This window comes from Cibotium barometz, chromosome 28 (assembly GCF_041138505.1).
Source record: "Cibotium barometz isolate CiBa-2024 chromosome 28, ASM4113850v1, whole genome shotgun sequence".
Lineage (NCBI taxonomy): Eukaryota > Viridiplantae > Streptophyta > Polypodiopsida > Cyatheales > Cibotiaceae > Cibotium > Cibotium barometz.
Genome location: NC_141073.1, coordinates 7,045,368 through 7,059,119, shown reverse-complemented (window position 1 = coordinate 7,059,119; position 13,752 = coordinate 7,045,368). Strand labels below are relative to the sequence as shown.

Genomic DNA, 13,752 nt, shown 5'->3' with positions numbered 1-13,752 from the left:
AAGGGCACACAGGATATGTGCATTTGTTTTGGCAAACAGGATGCATTAGTGCATGGTTACACGGATTCGGATTATGCCGGTCATCCAGATAACCGGAAGTCTACTACCGGTTATGTGTTTACATTCACAGGAGGTGCTGTGTCATGGATATCCAGGATGCAGAAGTGCACTGCCTTATCTACTACAGAGGCCGAGTATATTGCAGCCACAGAGGCTTGCAAGGAGGCATTATGGCTATCTCGGTTAGTGGTTGATTTGGGCTATACAGGGGATATTCCATTGTTGCATTGTGATAGTCAGAGTACCATCCAGTTGGCAAAGAATCCTGTCTTTCATGCAAAGACGAAGCATGTGGATGTGAAGTATCACTTCATCAGAGAGGTGATAGAGAACAAGCAAATTACGGATGACAACCCGGCTGATCTGTTGACAAAGAGTTTGCCTCCGGAGCGGTTTGCTCATTGCAGACACTTGATGGGCATTGGATGAGGCCAGCTTCAGCCTTGATATGGCCTTGTATATTATCATGTACATGCTGATTTTTTTTTCTTTTCCTTTACTTAAGGGCACTTTGCCTTTAAGTGGGAGGTTGTTGGGGTAAAGGCACTATGCCCACCCTTATAGTGTGTACAAGCCCATAAGTTATAGTACATAGTACACTTAGTACTTTTAATGTACTAAGTGCACACTGTGTACTAGTGCAATATACATGTGTGATAGGGGAGTCACACACTCATGCTATCATTGATGAGTTGACTTATCCCCACAACTCTCTCTCTCTCTCTCTCCCTTGTTCTCTCTGTGTATGTCTCCCACACATGAATTAACCTAACCCTAATTCTTCCTTCTCCCACACAGAGTCCTCCAGACAGCTAGTACTTGAGGGGCACTCTGGAGTATGGTATGCACTGGTTTCCACTTGGTTCTCAGTATACGGGCTCTGCATGGACCGCCTACCCCCCCTTCAGTACAGTTTGGACTCTCCTTTTTTTCGGCTGTCTCACGAGGATACCAACCGGGTTATCCGATCATATCTTCTTAGCCTCTACACACATTGCACATGGATCACACCCCCGGAGATCCCCACGAAGATGCACTTTTAAAGAGACCACTTCCTCACACTCACTGAGGATGGATTCATCCAGCAGCCATGCTACTTGAGTGTTCACATGTCCCATGCCATGCAGATTGCGATTGGCCAGATACGGGTTTCTTCCCACCGCCTCAGAGTGGAGACAGGTAGAGCTCAGCAAATTTTCAGAGCCGGGAAGCTTGTACGGACACCCAGAGAGGAGAGGATCTGCCGACTATGCCACACAAAGGTTGAGACGGAGGAGCATTACATCCTCTTGCTTCTCCTCTTCCCGAACAGTCCAAAACAGTCCACCAATCAGCCACAAAACAGCCCCCTCTTGCTCACACAAATCCCAAGACCTATCTAGAGCCTAGGGCTCTGATACCATGTCAGAATACGCAGCGGAGATGATGACCAAATCTGGGAACACAAGAGCAAAAGCAAAAACGCAGGCAGAAAAACAACACAAGAGAGAGAGAGATGTAGGCGTGTAACTCTGCTCTATATACACAAGAAGATCCCGAGAAATGATACAACTAAGGTATGGGGGCTGAGGACCTATATATACTCCCCTAGAGGGCAGTCGGCCAGCATAAGAGAAGCCCACGACTGATAAAAAAGGTCCACGACTGCATAAATGCAGTCGGCCAACTATCTGGTGCCAAAACCTGATCAAATCCAGTCGGCCAGCAGCAAGAGTGCCCACGACTGATAAACACCCAGTCGGCCAGCACTGTACTGCTCTTGGCACCCTCTGGCAGCCCTCCCAAGCCTCAGAAAAATGGGAAAAAATAGGGGAAAATAGCGGAGAGTGGGGAAAAATGGGAAAACACCTCATAAGGGTGGGCACACCCACAACAAAGGCCCTGGTGTATAAAACTGGACAGGAGATGACTTCTAACAGTTTCTTCCGGACCCAGGAGGTGGAGGAAATCGACATAGTGGATCTTGTGGACCCTCCACGAGCTGCTCTGGACCTACCTCGCCCGAGAAGAGTTACCTCGGACCGAGCCTCCGCACTCCAATGTGCCCGACGCCCTCGACCCCCCCGTCAGCCACGATCACCTCATCAGCTCCAGATCCAGGACATGCTCCACCGCCATCAAGCTACCTTTCCACACGACATAGCTGAGGGAGACCTCTCGGCCATACTCGTCAACCCCATGCTTGACATTTTGGAGAGGGTATACCATCTACTCGGAGCTGATGTTGCTCCCATGTTTTTATGTTCTTAGTTTTCCATGACGAGTTTCCATGGACAGTTTTGTATCACCCAAGTGAGATAGCTATATTTATGTTTTCATTCTATTTTATTTTCCATTTCATGATGAGATATGCCATGGACATTATTGTACCACTTTGGTCTCATAGGCCCATTAGGTCTTTCGTAGACGCTTAATCTCTCTCTCTCTCTCTCTCTCTCTCTCTCTCTCTCTCTCAGCTTCCTGTTTTTGCAGCTAACCCTAATATACAAGGAACCCTACTGTGTGTGAGAGTGTGAGTCCCAACAGTCAGGTTGGGGGGATCAATAACTAGCACGCTCATGACAATACAACCTCAAGCTTCAGGGTGGTTTGAGGTACTGAACCTACAATTGGGTGGTGAGTCACTAGCCACAATCTATCGTCGTCATGCGATGAGTTCGACGTCGAGTCTATGGAAACCTTGCTAGGTTTCTCAAGTACGTGCTCTATCCTGATCTACAGTGGTTCTATGTCAAATAATCCATGGGCATGGTCTAGTGAGGACTTTATAACCTTAGACCAAGACCTTTATTATCTGATTATCCACTGAAGGATTAATGTGACATTACAAAGTAAGATATGGATGTAGATCACCTAAACTAACATTGTTGTTGACCACTGTTCTTCAACGAAATACTAGATACAAATCAGTTGGCCAGCTCTGCAACATGCCTTTGCTCTTGTGGTATCTCTTCGGCAAAGTTTCTAAACTCTCTTCGAACAAGGGTGACAGTGGACCGGCGGGTGGTCGGGTCTACCCCACGATCTGTATTTTCCCACGCGTGGGTACACACTAGGCCGCCTATCAATGTCCCGTGCCTAGCCAAGCCAACCCACATCTTGCCATCTTGGATGCCAAGAACACTGTCCAAAGTGCTTGTCCAAAGTGCTAGTTAGACAGATTTGAATGTTAGAAAACAAGCCTTATCCAAGTACAAAAGCATAAAGGCATGTGTATGCACTCTTGTAAAAGAGAATGGATAAAATCCACAAAATAACCACAAGGCAAAAGTCAAAGGGACATCTACATTTTCTAGAATCAAGGAGCTACTTTAAGGTGGAGAGAATCATGGAGCCACCCAATCACACCTAAATCACAAATGTTAAGCTGTATTAGCACCATGTATGGAGCCTATTTAAGGCACTCTTCTCAATGATGATTATGAAAGCATTCGAATCATTTTTCTACTCTCATTTTGAATCGTATTCTCTCTCTCTCTCTCTCTCCCGACTCCGTCACCGAGAGATAGCAGCTATCCGAATGAGACACCAGATGGAGACACAGGAGAGGCTAGCTCGCTTTCATTCAGACTCAAGGTACATGTTCATGCCATTCACAGCCTCAACATCGACGATGTATGATATCTTATATCCCTCTTATGGCACTGGATGGAGTTGACATAGATCTGCATAGCATGCTTGTACTACCCCTTCAGCATATAGAGATGCATCTTGCCTTAGCACTCCATCCACATCCCCACCCCCCTTATATTGTTTGTATATGGGCTCCACCGATTCATGATGATTCACAGTTGTATCCAGACACATGCACACTTTTTCTTTTGTTTCTTTTCTTCCGATGACCGGAAGAACACAGTTGTATTATTTTTTGTCTCATAGGCCGACTTTGGCCTCTCGTAGACGTTAATATATCTTTCTTTCTTTCTTTCTTTCTCTCTCTCTTTATGCCATAGCCATAGCCATGTTTCTCTATGATCCACCATGGCCTCCACATCATTGGCTTCTACATTTGGTATCAGAGCTATAGGTTGATTCTACTTCGAGCATTAGCATCTTGCGCAGTAACCCGAATTTTTTGTACTTGTCCGTAGGTGTACGCCGCTATCCATACAACAATCCGTATTAGTACAAACAGTCCGTATAGCCACCATACATGTTAACAATAGTATAAGACTAAACTTCAGCTTAGTTTGCTAGGTCTGGAAATTTTCCTAATCTAGGAAGGTCTTAACAGAGTAGAGTTTCTAATGCCGATATCTAATCCCTTCCAGATAATTAGGGTTTCTTGAAATAAGAAATTGCAAAAATTAGGGTTTCCAAACAAGGGGGTTTTGATCAATAATGCTTTAGCATGCTATAGAAACACCTTAATGCTAGATTTTTCCGCTCAATTGTAAGAATTAACAAAGTAATTAAGACTAATTACTTTGATTAAGTAGAATTTGCAGAAACTAAAAAAAAATCCAAATCGTCTTTACTTTTTGATCGCTGCTCGAAATGGGTGCACAAGATTGGGGCCGCCTTGAGAGAGGACCTTTGGCCTTTCATTAAAGGGAAAGAGAAGATGTCCGAGAGCGAAGATGTAGCTCAAAAAGCATGGATCAAAGAGCCTTTGGCCTCATAGCCCTAGGGCTCTCTGATAATTTTATACACCATGTTGCATATCTCCCAAACTCCAAAGAAGCATATGAAAAGCTAGACAAGCTTTATGGAGCTATGGTCTTGTAATGCAACAACATGAGCACTTTAATGCTCATGTGAATAGAATGAAGTCCTTAATGAACCGGTCTTAAAGCTAATATGAAAGACAATGTGGCCCTAGCAATGCTCGTAAAGTCTATGTTTGAAGAGCTTTACGGAAACCTCATCACACATTAAAGAACATGCCAAACCTTACCTTGGAAGGAGTCATAACCTCCTTCAAGAAAGAAGAGAGAAAGGCCAAGAACAAAGCAGCGGAGGGAGACAACTCCTTCACAAATAAGAACTTCAAAGGTAAAAAGTGTTCCACAATGAGAAGGATTTCTTTCACAAAAGAGAAATCCTTCATGAATCCAAAAAGAAATCCTTCTCATGAATCAAAGAGCCTTTGGTCGCATAGCCCTAAGGCTCTCTAATAATTTTATACACCATGTTGCATATCTCCCAAACTCAAAAGAAGCATATGAAAAGCTGGATAAGCTTTATGGTGCTATGGTCTTGTAATACAACCACATGAGCGCTTTAATACTCATGTGAATAGGATGAAGTCCTTAATGAACCAACCTGCAAGTCTTAAAGCTAATATGGAAGAGGATGTGGCCTTAGCAATGCTTGTAAAGTCTATGCTTGAAGAGCTTTACGAGAACCTCATCACACACTGAAGAACATACTAAACCTTACCTTGGAAGGGATCATAGCCTTCTTCAAGGAAGAAGAGAGGAAGGTCAAGAACAAAGCAACGGAGGAAAATAGCCCCTTCACAAAGAAGAACTTCAAAGGTAAAAAGTGTTCCATAATGAGAAAGATTTCTTTCACAAAAAAGCACAGGCTAGTGTGTCACATAGGAAGAAGAAGAAACCTGCAAAGAAGATACAAACTTTGCAGAGTATGAAGACTCATGGGCCTTTTGAAGGTCTACAACAAAGAAGACAACTTGACTACCATCAACTCTACTCCAAGAACAGAATCAAACACAACTTCTAGTAAAACTATGTCATAAGCATAGATTAATCCAAATGAAGTGTGTACTAGGATTGAGGGGGAGTGTTGAAGAACATGCCTTATCCAGTACAAAAGCATGAAGGCATGTGCACACACTCTTGTAAAAAGAGAGTGGATACAATCCAGAAAGTAACCACAAGAAAAAAGTAACCTTTGCTAGAATCAAGGAGTTGATTCAAGGAAAAAGGTGGAGAGAATCATGAAGCTACCCACTCACATCTAAATCACAAATGTTGAGCTGTATTAGCACCATGTATGGAGCCTAGTTAAAGACACTCTTCTCAATCATAATTATGAAAGCATTTGAATCATTTTGCCACTAGTCTTGTTCTCTCTCTCTCTCTCTCTCTCTCTCTCTCTCTCTTTATGCCATAGCAACCTCCGCATCATTGTTTTCTACACTGTAGGGGTCCTAGATGTATCACAAGATTCATGAACGAAGCCACATTCTCACATTCAGCAGCATGGGGATGCAAGCAAGACCCTCATATTGGTTAAAGCGAATGAGTAGATTAGACACTTGCCAGAGCTGTGCAGAAGCATGAGAGTTTCAGACGGCGACACTACCTTTGGGACTGCCCAACAACATAGAATGTCTGGAGAAGGAGGATCCTGCAGCTATTCATACAGGACAATACACAAGGCACTAGATGATGGACATGGGCCCCACACTCCACTACAAGGAGGATTGCATAGACTTGAATTGAATCCAGTCAAGAAGGTGCGTCCACACTACAGAATACCTGCTCACCTGGCAGAATTGGGGACAGAATGTGACAGGTGCCTTGCTTACACCACCGATTTCCCACTCAAAGATGATGTTTAGCAGCCTCACAGGATAGCACATACAGCATACACAACCATGGACAGGACAGCTTTCTGTACAAAGGGATTCTCAAAATAACTTACGGTTTGTGATGTTGAGAAAAACATCATCAATGCCGGTGTTCAACTTTGCAGACGTCACGAAGTGGCTTGCTCCAATGGAAGCAGCATAGCTGCACATGTCAGTCAATGAAACCATGCAAGAACACCCAACAGTAGTGGCACAAAAAGCTACAATAGAACTTGATGGAAGAGCAAACCTTTCTGACTCTTGTAGATCTAAGCTCCGAGATCGTATCAAGTCACTCTTGTTGCACGCTATTGCTAATACAATGTTCTTAGGTGCCATTTGCCGAAGCTCCTTCACCCAACTCTTGACACGCTTAAAGCTATCAGAATCCGTCACATCATACACTAGCAATGCTGCTGCATTTCAATCAATAAGGAAAAAAAAAAGTCACATGTCAGATAATAATATATGTCTGTAAAAGAACGTCTTCCACTCTCCCTACACTGCATTGTGCTCTGCTATTCTGCCCGCAACTCCAGTTCCAAAAACAATCTCCTAGCATGCCAGTCTCTCTTTCCATCCATCATTCTGCCTCCCATGCTATCCCCCACCCTCCACCCTGTCTTTGAACTGCCCACCAGCTTCTTTCCTCCCTTAGTGCTGCCAAGTGCAGCTTTCAAATGTCCGTGTCACTGCTCTCAGGACCTCGCACCCATTATCCCAACCAGTCTTTCCTGCTTGCCACTATATTGCCACTGCACCTTCCAGATGTCCCTATGCCTGTTCCCCACACTCCACTCTGCACACCACTAGCCACGATCGTGGCAGCTCCCCCCTCCACCCCTACTGATGCATTGCCAACTGACTGCTACCTAGAAGCTTCCACAGCTGCAATTACCCCTTTTATCCTTATTTCTTCCACCTCAACTTTCCTCTTCCCTCCTATCCCCCAAAAGATGACTGCATTGCAGTGGGTACAAAGTACACAACCCAATAGTACATGCACCTTTATAGGTTGCAAAGGTTGCCCCAATGGTGTCAGGCGCACACAAATATCTAAACATTATTTGATACCCCTCTAAGAGGTGTTTCACACAGACAAGACACTACCTGTCAGCATTTGGCCACCCAATTGGTCCACCCATGCGTATTGGACTGGCATCCATGGCAGTTGCATATGCCGGGGATTGATGCTACTCATGTCATACTATGGACTTGGCTTTCCACTGGGACTTGTGCCGGGGATTGATGCTACTCATGTCATACTATGGACTTGGCTTTCCACTGGGACTTGTGCCTGGGTGTCCATACCCGGAAATGCCTGGAAGATTGGTGTTCCATTGGGTCTGGTACCTCGTGTACTTGCCTTGAGCACGTCTATTTTGGTAGTCTCATGAATGGAAATTGTCCATACCAATGTTGCATTGCATAGCATCTTTATGTGCTTGCTTGCAATTGAATTTGCATGCTTGCCTGACCAATGTGTAGTTCCGGCTAAGGGGACGCCCCCTGTTATCCATGCATGTGAAACTGTCTACTAGCATGTTTATGTAGCATGTGATAGGTGGTAAGTATTGGTCATAAACCTAGCCTTAGGAATTAGCATTAATTTATAAGTGAGTGTGTATACACTTTATCAAGTTTTGGACGACCAAAACTCACTTATAAATTATGACCAGCCCTGTGTTCGCACACACTAATGTTCCGAGGTGGACAAAACCCAATGCCCACCACCCAGACCTCATCCCCTTTGTACAAAGGGAGCAACCTGCCATGTGTCCAACCCAACTTGCACCACAAGTCACTTGTCCACTCTGCCTGACACCTAGGGTGGTCATTTCATCATATCTCCCTTTCCTCTCTCTCTAGACGTTGGCGCCTCCCTGCTTGAGGCCTTTTGGCTGTATTTTTTGCACTTTTCTCCTTCCTAACTCCATATCCAAGCTTGCTAGTGTATTTTCCACATAGTTACCAGGAGTTTCAAAACGCCTAATTTGAAATGGGTTTCAAAAGTTTCATATTTTTTTGAAACAACCAAAAAAAAAAGTTTCAAACAAAAATACAAAAAATTATATATTTTTTAATATAGAATGTATAATAGTACAAGAAATAAGTATTTAGGTCTTACTACTTAGCCTATTTATTTCAGTAGGCAGAATACTTGAGGGGCATGACTCATAAGAAAACACATTGGATTCATTATTATTCAATGTAAACAATTATTCAATGCTAGAAAACAACACCCATATTCATCTCTCTAGAATCCACATTCCATACATGCTAATGGGCAGCCAAGAGTCTAGTACTTCACTTAACACAATGATAAAAAACATCATAATAAAGATAAATCATGATGACTGCCAAGAGTCATGACAATCACACAATGTCCCAGACTCAAGGCTCATCCTCCTGCCCATCATCCTCTCCATCACGCTCATCCTCACTCTCACTACTAGTACCATTGCCTGAGTCCTCCTCAAATGCCTCATCCTCATGATCTGTTGGTGTCTTTTTTTTTTTCCGAGAAAAGATCCTTTCATTAGTTATATAAAAAAACGCCCGTAGGGCTACAAAAGATCCTCTCTGCTCATAAGAAAACAGAGCAGAGAACAAAGCAAGGCAACCAAGGAGACTCTCCCTAGGTGCTGAAAAGTACAAGTATCAGTACAAAGAACTGAGAGGCTATATCATACAATAGGAGGGGGGAAAAGCCAAACAAGTGGCCTATAGTGCCAACGGGGGGACCCAGCGTGTAGGGTATAGAAGGGGCCGCTGCGCCAAGTGGTAATTACAAGTAGAGTCAATATCAGCGGAAGTCTTTGCAATGGAAGTGTCTGGATGCTAAAATCTTCAATCTCTCACGATCCTTCGCCACAATAGTCTTCAAGTGGTTGTAGGGAACCCTGGGAAAGCTCCCACTATGGTTTAACTTGAACCAAAAAAAAAGCCAAAAATTAGGGTTTTCATCCAAAAGACCAAAAATTACTACATATAAAAGGGCTATTTTGCTGAATTTGAGCCATTGAGAGTGTATAGGAGAGTAAATATGATCTGCAAACAACCTTTTCACTGAAAACCTTGCCTTGTCTCCAATTTCACTACAAATCATACGAAGATCTATGCATCTGTTCCACTTTGTCCCCTTGCCTTCTTGCCCTATCCCTGAACACAAAAATGAATCCTTCTTCTTGAAAATTGGTCCCGAGCATCCTTGGATGAACTTCATCCCTTGGTGTGCTCCATAAAAGCCTATTGGGCAGCCCCAAATGACTACCAACTCTCATGAAACAATCCCCTTGGGTTTGCTTGACACCAACCAACTTCGGGGGTCTTGACACATGCCACATTACTCCTCTTGGACTATGCATCGTCATCTAGGACACCATCAGTGTTTAGCAATGTTAAACCTTATACTCTAATCCAATGTTGCCTGGTCACCACACCACCAAAAGATCAAGACACGGGCGATGGTTTCATTCATGCGCGCTGCAATACGGGTGGGTGGGACATGGGCAGCAACAATATCTCAAAATCAGCCTGAAGCTCTCATACAATGTTTGCCTGGTCACCACACCACCAAAAGATCAAGACACGCGTGATGGTTTCATCCATGCGCGATGCATTAAGGGTGGGTGGGACATGGGCAGCAACAATATCTCAAAATCAGCTTGAAGCTCTGATACCAATGTTACCTGCGTGGAAGCTCTATCTCTTCTTTCAACCCTAAGCACTTTTCATAGGCACATCTTGATGCAAAACGCAAAGAAGAGATGGAGAGAAGAGAGAGACATAGCTATATTCTCAGTATATTCATATAGTACAAAAAGGTACATGTCTTGGCAGCCCTAGGCATGCCCAAAAGGTTGCTACAAAACCTATTCTATGACCTATCCCCATAGGGGACTAGATACCTAGAGTAAAACATGCACAAGCCTTTTATAGGCCCCCATGAGAGTCCCCCACCTAGCCGACTTGCTGTCAACTAGCCAAAAAAGACAAATAAATCTCTGTTGCTACACCGACCAACCTAGTAGCACTTCGCGTACCCTGCCAACCTATTCCTGCACCCATAGGATGCCTTATGGGATCCTCATGTGCCCTACTCATGCCCTCAATCTGCAGTTTATCTTCTGCCTTGAGAGATTAGTCTTGGGATTAGCATGTCCATGTGCATGCACATGACAATTTTGCCATAGAACTCCCTATTCACCTATTGAGGCTTGCTACCGCCTCACGGGCTACTAGTGTTGCATGCCACCTCCACAAACAAGCCTCTAAACCAAGGTTTCCGAACTCTTCGTCCCGGCTGGTTTGCCACTTGGATTTTCACCGCAACAGTATCGATCCACCCCCTCTCAGTCCCACTAGTACTACAACTGCTCTTTACTTGGAATCTCAACGGTCCTCGACCGGCATGATACAATGATGTGCCGAATCATGATTCATGGACATCGATGTCCATACTCTTTGATGGAAGAGCCTCAGAGAACCTCATCCGAGACCGTGTGGTTAAGCGGTTGAAGTTGCCTACGACAATGGATATACCAATGCATAATCCTAGCCACGGCCATGAGGGCCAAGCATAAGAAAGACCACTTTGAGTTGCAAAGACCTTAGATGATGCCCGGCTGGCTCTTGTGGAGTTTTTTGGACGTCGGGCATTCAAGGTGGCACCTTTGGATCAAGTGGATGTTATTCTAGGCGAACCATGGTTGTACGATCATGAGGGCGTGGTCTACCACAAGGAGCACATTTCCAAGATACTTCCAACCGCTCCTTAGAGGTGATTGGGGGGCCCTTACCATCTCACACCGGTCATGTTGCAGTAGTATCCGCCCTTCAGATGAAGCAGATGGTGGGTGCTCTATGGTATGTGCCAGGCTATTCAACCACACCACTTGGAGAATTTGGCGGCAAATACACAACGCATTTTGGACAAGCATGGCCCGAAGACCATTGCATTGATCTCATTCTCGGTGTGAGACCCCATCTTGTGCCCCATACCGGATAAGCTGGACAAAGCTCAAACAACAACTAGAGGAAATGTTGGCCAAAGGTTTGGTCAATCCGAGCTCCTCGCCGTTTGGAGCTTCGATTCTCTTGCTCAAGGACGGGAGTATGTGTCCATCTTGGGGCTACTGGGAATTGACCAAGTTCTCCCATTGCCCCACATTGAATCAGCTCACAAGGACAAAGTAGCAAGTTGGATCTAAAATCTGGATACAATCATATTTGCATACATCCGGATGATATCAGAAGACAGCTTTTTGGACTTCCTTCCATTTGTTCGAGTTTCTTGTGATGGCATTTGGATTAACTAATGCCCCCAACTACCTTCAACAGGATAATGTTCCAGATCTTCTAGCCTTTCATCTGGGATATTCATCATTTCTTAGATGATATCTTGGTCTGTAGCAAGACTATGGATGAACATGGGAAGCATACAGAGACAACCTTGAATTTAATTGATGCCCATAATTTGTGGCTTCACCCTCGGTAGTCAAAGTTTTTCATGGTCAAAATATCTTTTTTGGGACATGTCATCTCCAAGAATGGAATCTCAATGGATCCCGAGAAGATAGGGGCCATTGTTTTGTGGCCCGTACCGGAAAATGTATCAAGCTTCATGGTTCGCATACGTGCAGATGATATCAGAAGACAGGTTTTTGGACGTCCTTCGGATTGTTCGAGTTTCATATGATGCCATTTGGATTAACCAATGCCCCCAGCTACCTTCAACAGGATAATATCTTCTAGCCTTTTATTCAGGATATTCATCATTTCTTAGATGATATCTTGGTCTGTAGCAAGACTAAGGATGAAAATGGAAAGCATATGGAGACAGCCTTGAATTTAATTCATGCCCATAATTTGTGGCTTCACCCTCAGTAGTCGGAGTTTTTCATGGTCAAAATATCTTTTTTACGACATGTCATCTCCGAGAATGGAATCTCGATGGATCCGGAGAAGATTGAGGCCATTGTTTTGTAGGCTCGGAGGATGCCCAGTATAGGCAAAGATGGGACTTATCAATCCTCCTGTGAGGGTCGTCAAAAGGAGAGGGATGCTGGAAAAGGAGAGGGATGCTGGAAAAGGAAGAGATGTATTACGGGTAGTACCGAACAATGGACTTGAGGGAGAGCTGCTGGAACTGTCAAGAGTGAGCCCGGTTGAGAATGTGTGGGCACCAACGAATCCTCTTGTTCCTCATCCTCATGTAAATGGTTCTGAAGGTTCGCTGAGATCTGCTTGTACGCTGGGCCTCACATCGAGCTGTCCTGTTCATCTTGGGCGTTCTTGCCCCAAGAAGGGGGGTGGGGAGGGGACATTGTCTCTTGACTAGTAAGGCCACCTGGAGGAGCTCGACTGCAGGCTTTGCTTCGCCAAGTGCCCCATCTGGAAAACTTGACACGCTAAAAGAAGGTAGAGTCATTAGTTGAGGGATGTTTTTGGGACATGTCATCTCCGAGAATGGAATCTCGATGGATCCGGAGAAGATTGAGGCCATTGTTTTGTAAGCTCGGAGGATGCCCAGTATAGGCAAAGATGGGACTTATCAATCCTCCTGTGAGGGTCGTCAAAAGGAGAGGGATGCCGGAAAAGGAAGAGATGCATTATGGGTAGTACCGAACAATGAACCTGAGGGACAGATGCTGGAACTGTCAAGAGTGAGCCCGGTTGAGAATGTGTGGGCACCAACAAATCCTCTTGTTCCTCATCCTCGTGTAAATGGTTCTGAAGGTTCACTGAGATCTGCTTGTACGCTGGGCCTCACATCGTGCTGTCCTGTTCATCTTGGGCGTTCTTGCCCCAAGAAGGGGGGTGGGGGGGGACATCGTCTCCTGACTAGTAAGGCCACCTGGAGGAGCTCATCTGCAGGCTTTGCTTCGCCAAGTGCCCCATCTGGAAAACTTGACACGCTAAAAGAAGGTAGAGTCATTAGTTGAGGGATGGAAATGAGGCTACAATCAGTCTGAAAGCGGTGGACGCAACAGCTTAAGTGATACCTCTACGTGTCAGCCTATGACAAGGAGAAGTCCTTGGTACTCCTTGGGTAGACCATGAAAGAAAATCCAACCTCAACAGCTTGGTGGGAGTGTCAGGCAAGATGCCATGGCCCAGTCTTAGACACTTCACTTTCAACTCAGCTTGGT

The 13,752-nt window shown here is 44.8% G+C and overlaps 1 protein-coding gene across 3 annotated transcripts in view; it reads right to left on the bottom strand.

Moving 5' to 3' along the window:
• Window positions 1–13,752, bottom strand: part of LOC147622437 (uncharacterized) — a 49,028-nt gene that overhangs the window by 33,957 nt on the left and 1,319 nt on the right. For 2 of the 3 annotated variants that reach the window (XM_086822005.1, XM_086822003.1), the window contains exons 4-5: window positions 6,849–7,014; window positions 6,673–6,761 (exon numbers count right to left, since the gene is read on the bottom strand). In XM_086822005.1, coding sequence (XP_086678131.1) covers window positions 6,673–6,761; window positions 6,849–7,014 — 255 coding nt within the window. The remainder of the gene's footprint in view (window positions 1–6,672; window positions 6,762–6,848; window positions 7,015–13,752) is intronic. The other variant, XM_086822004.1, reaches the window with a different exon arrangement.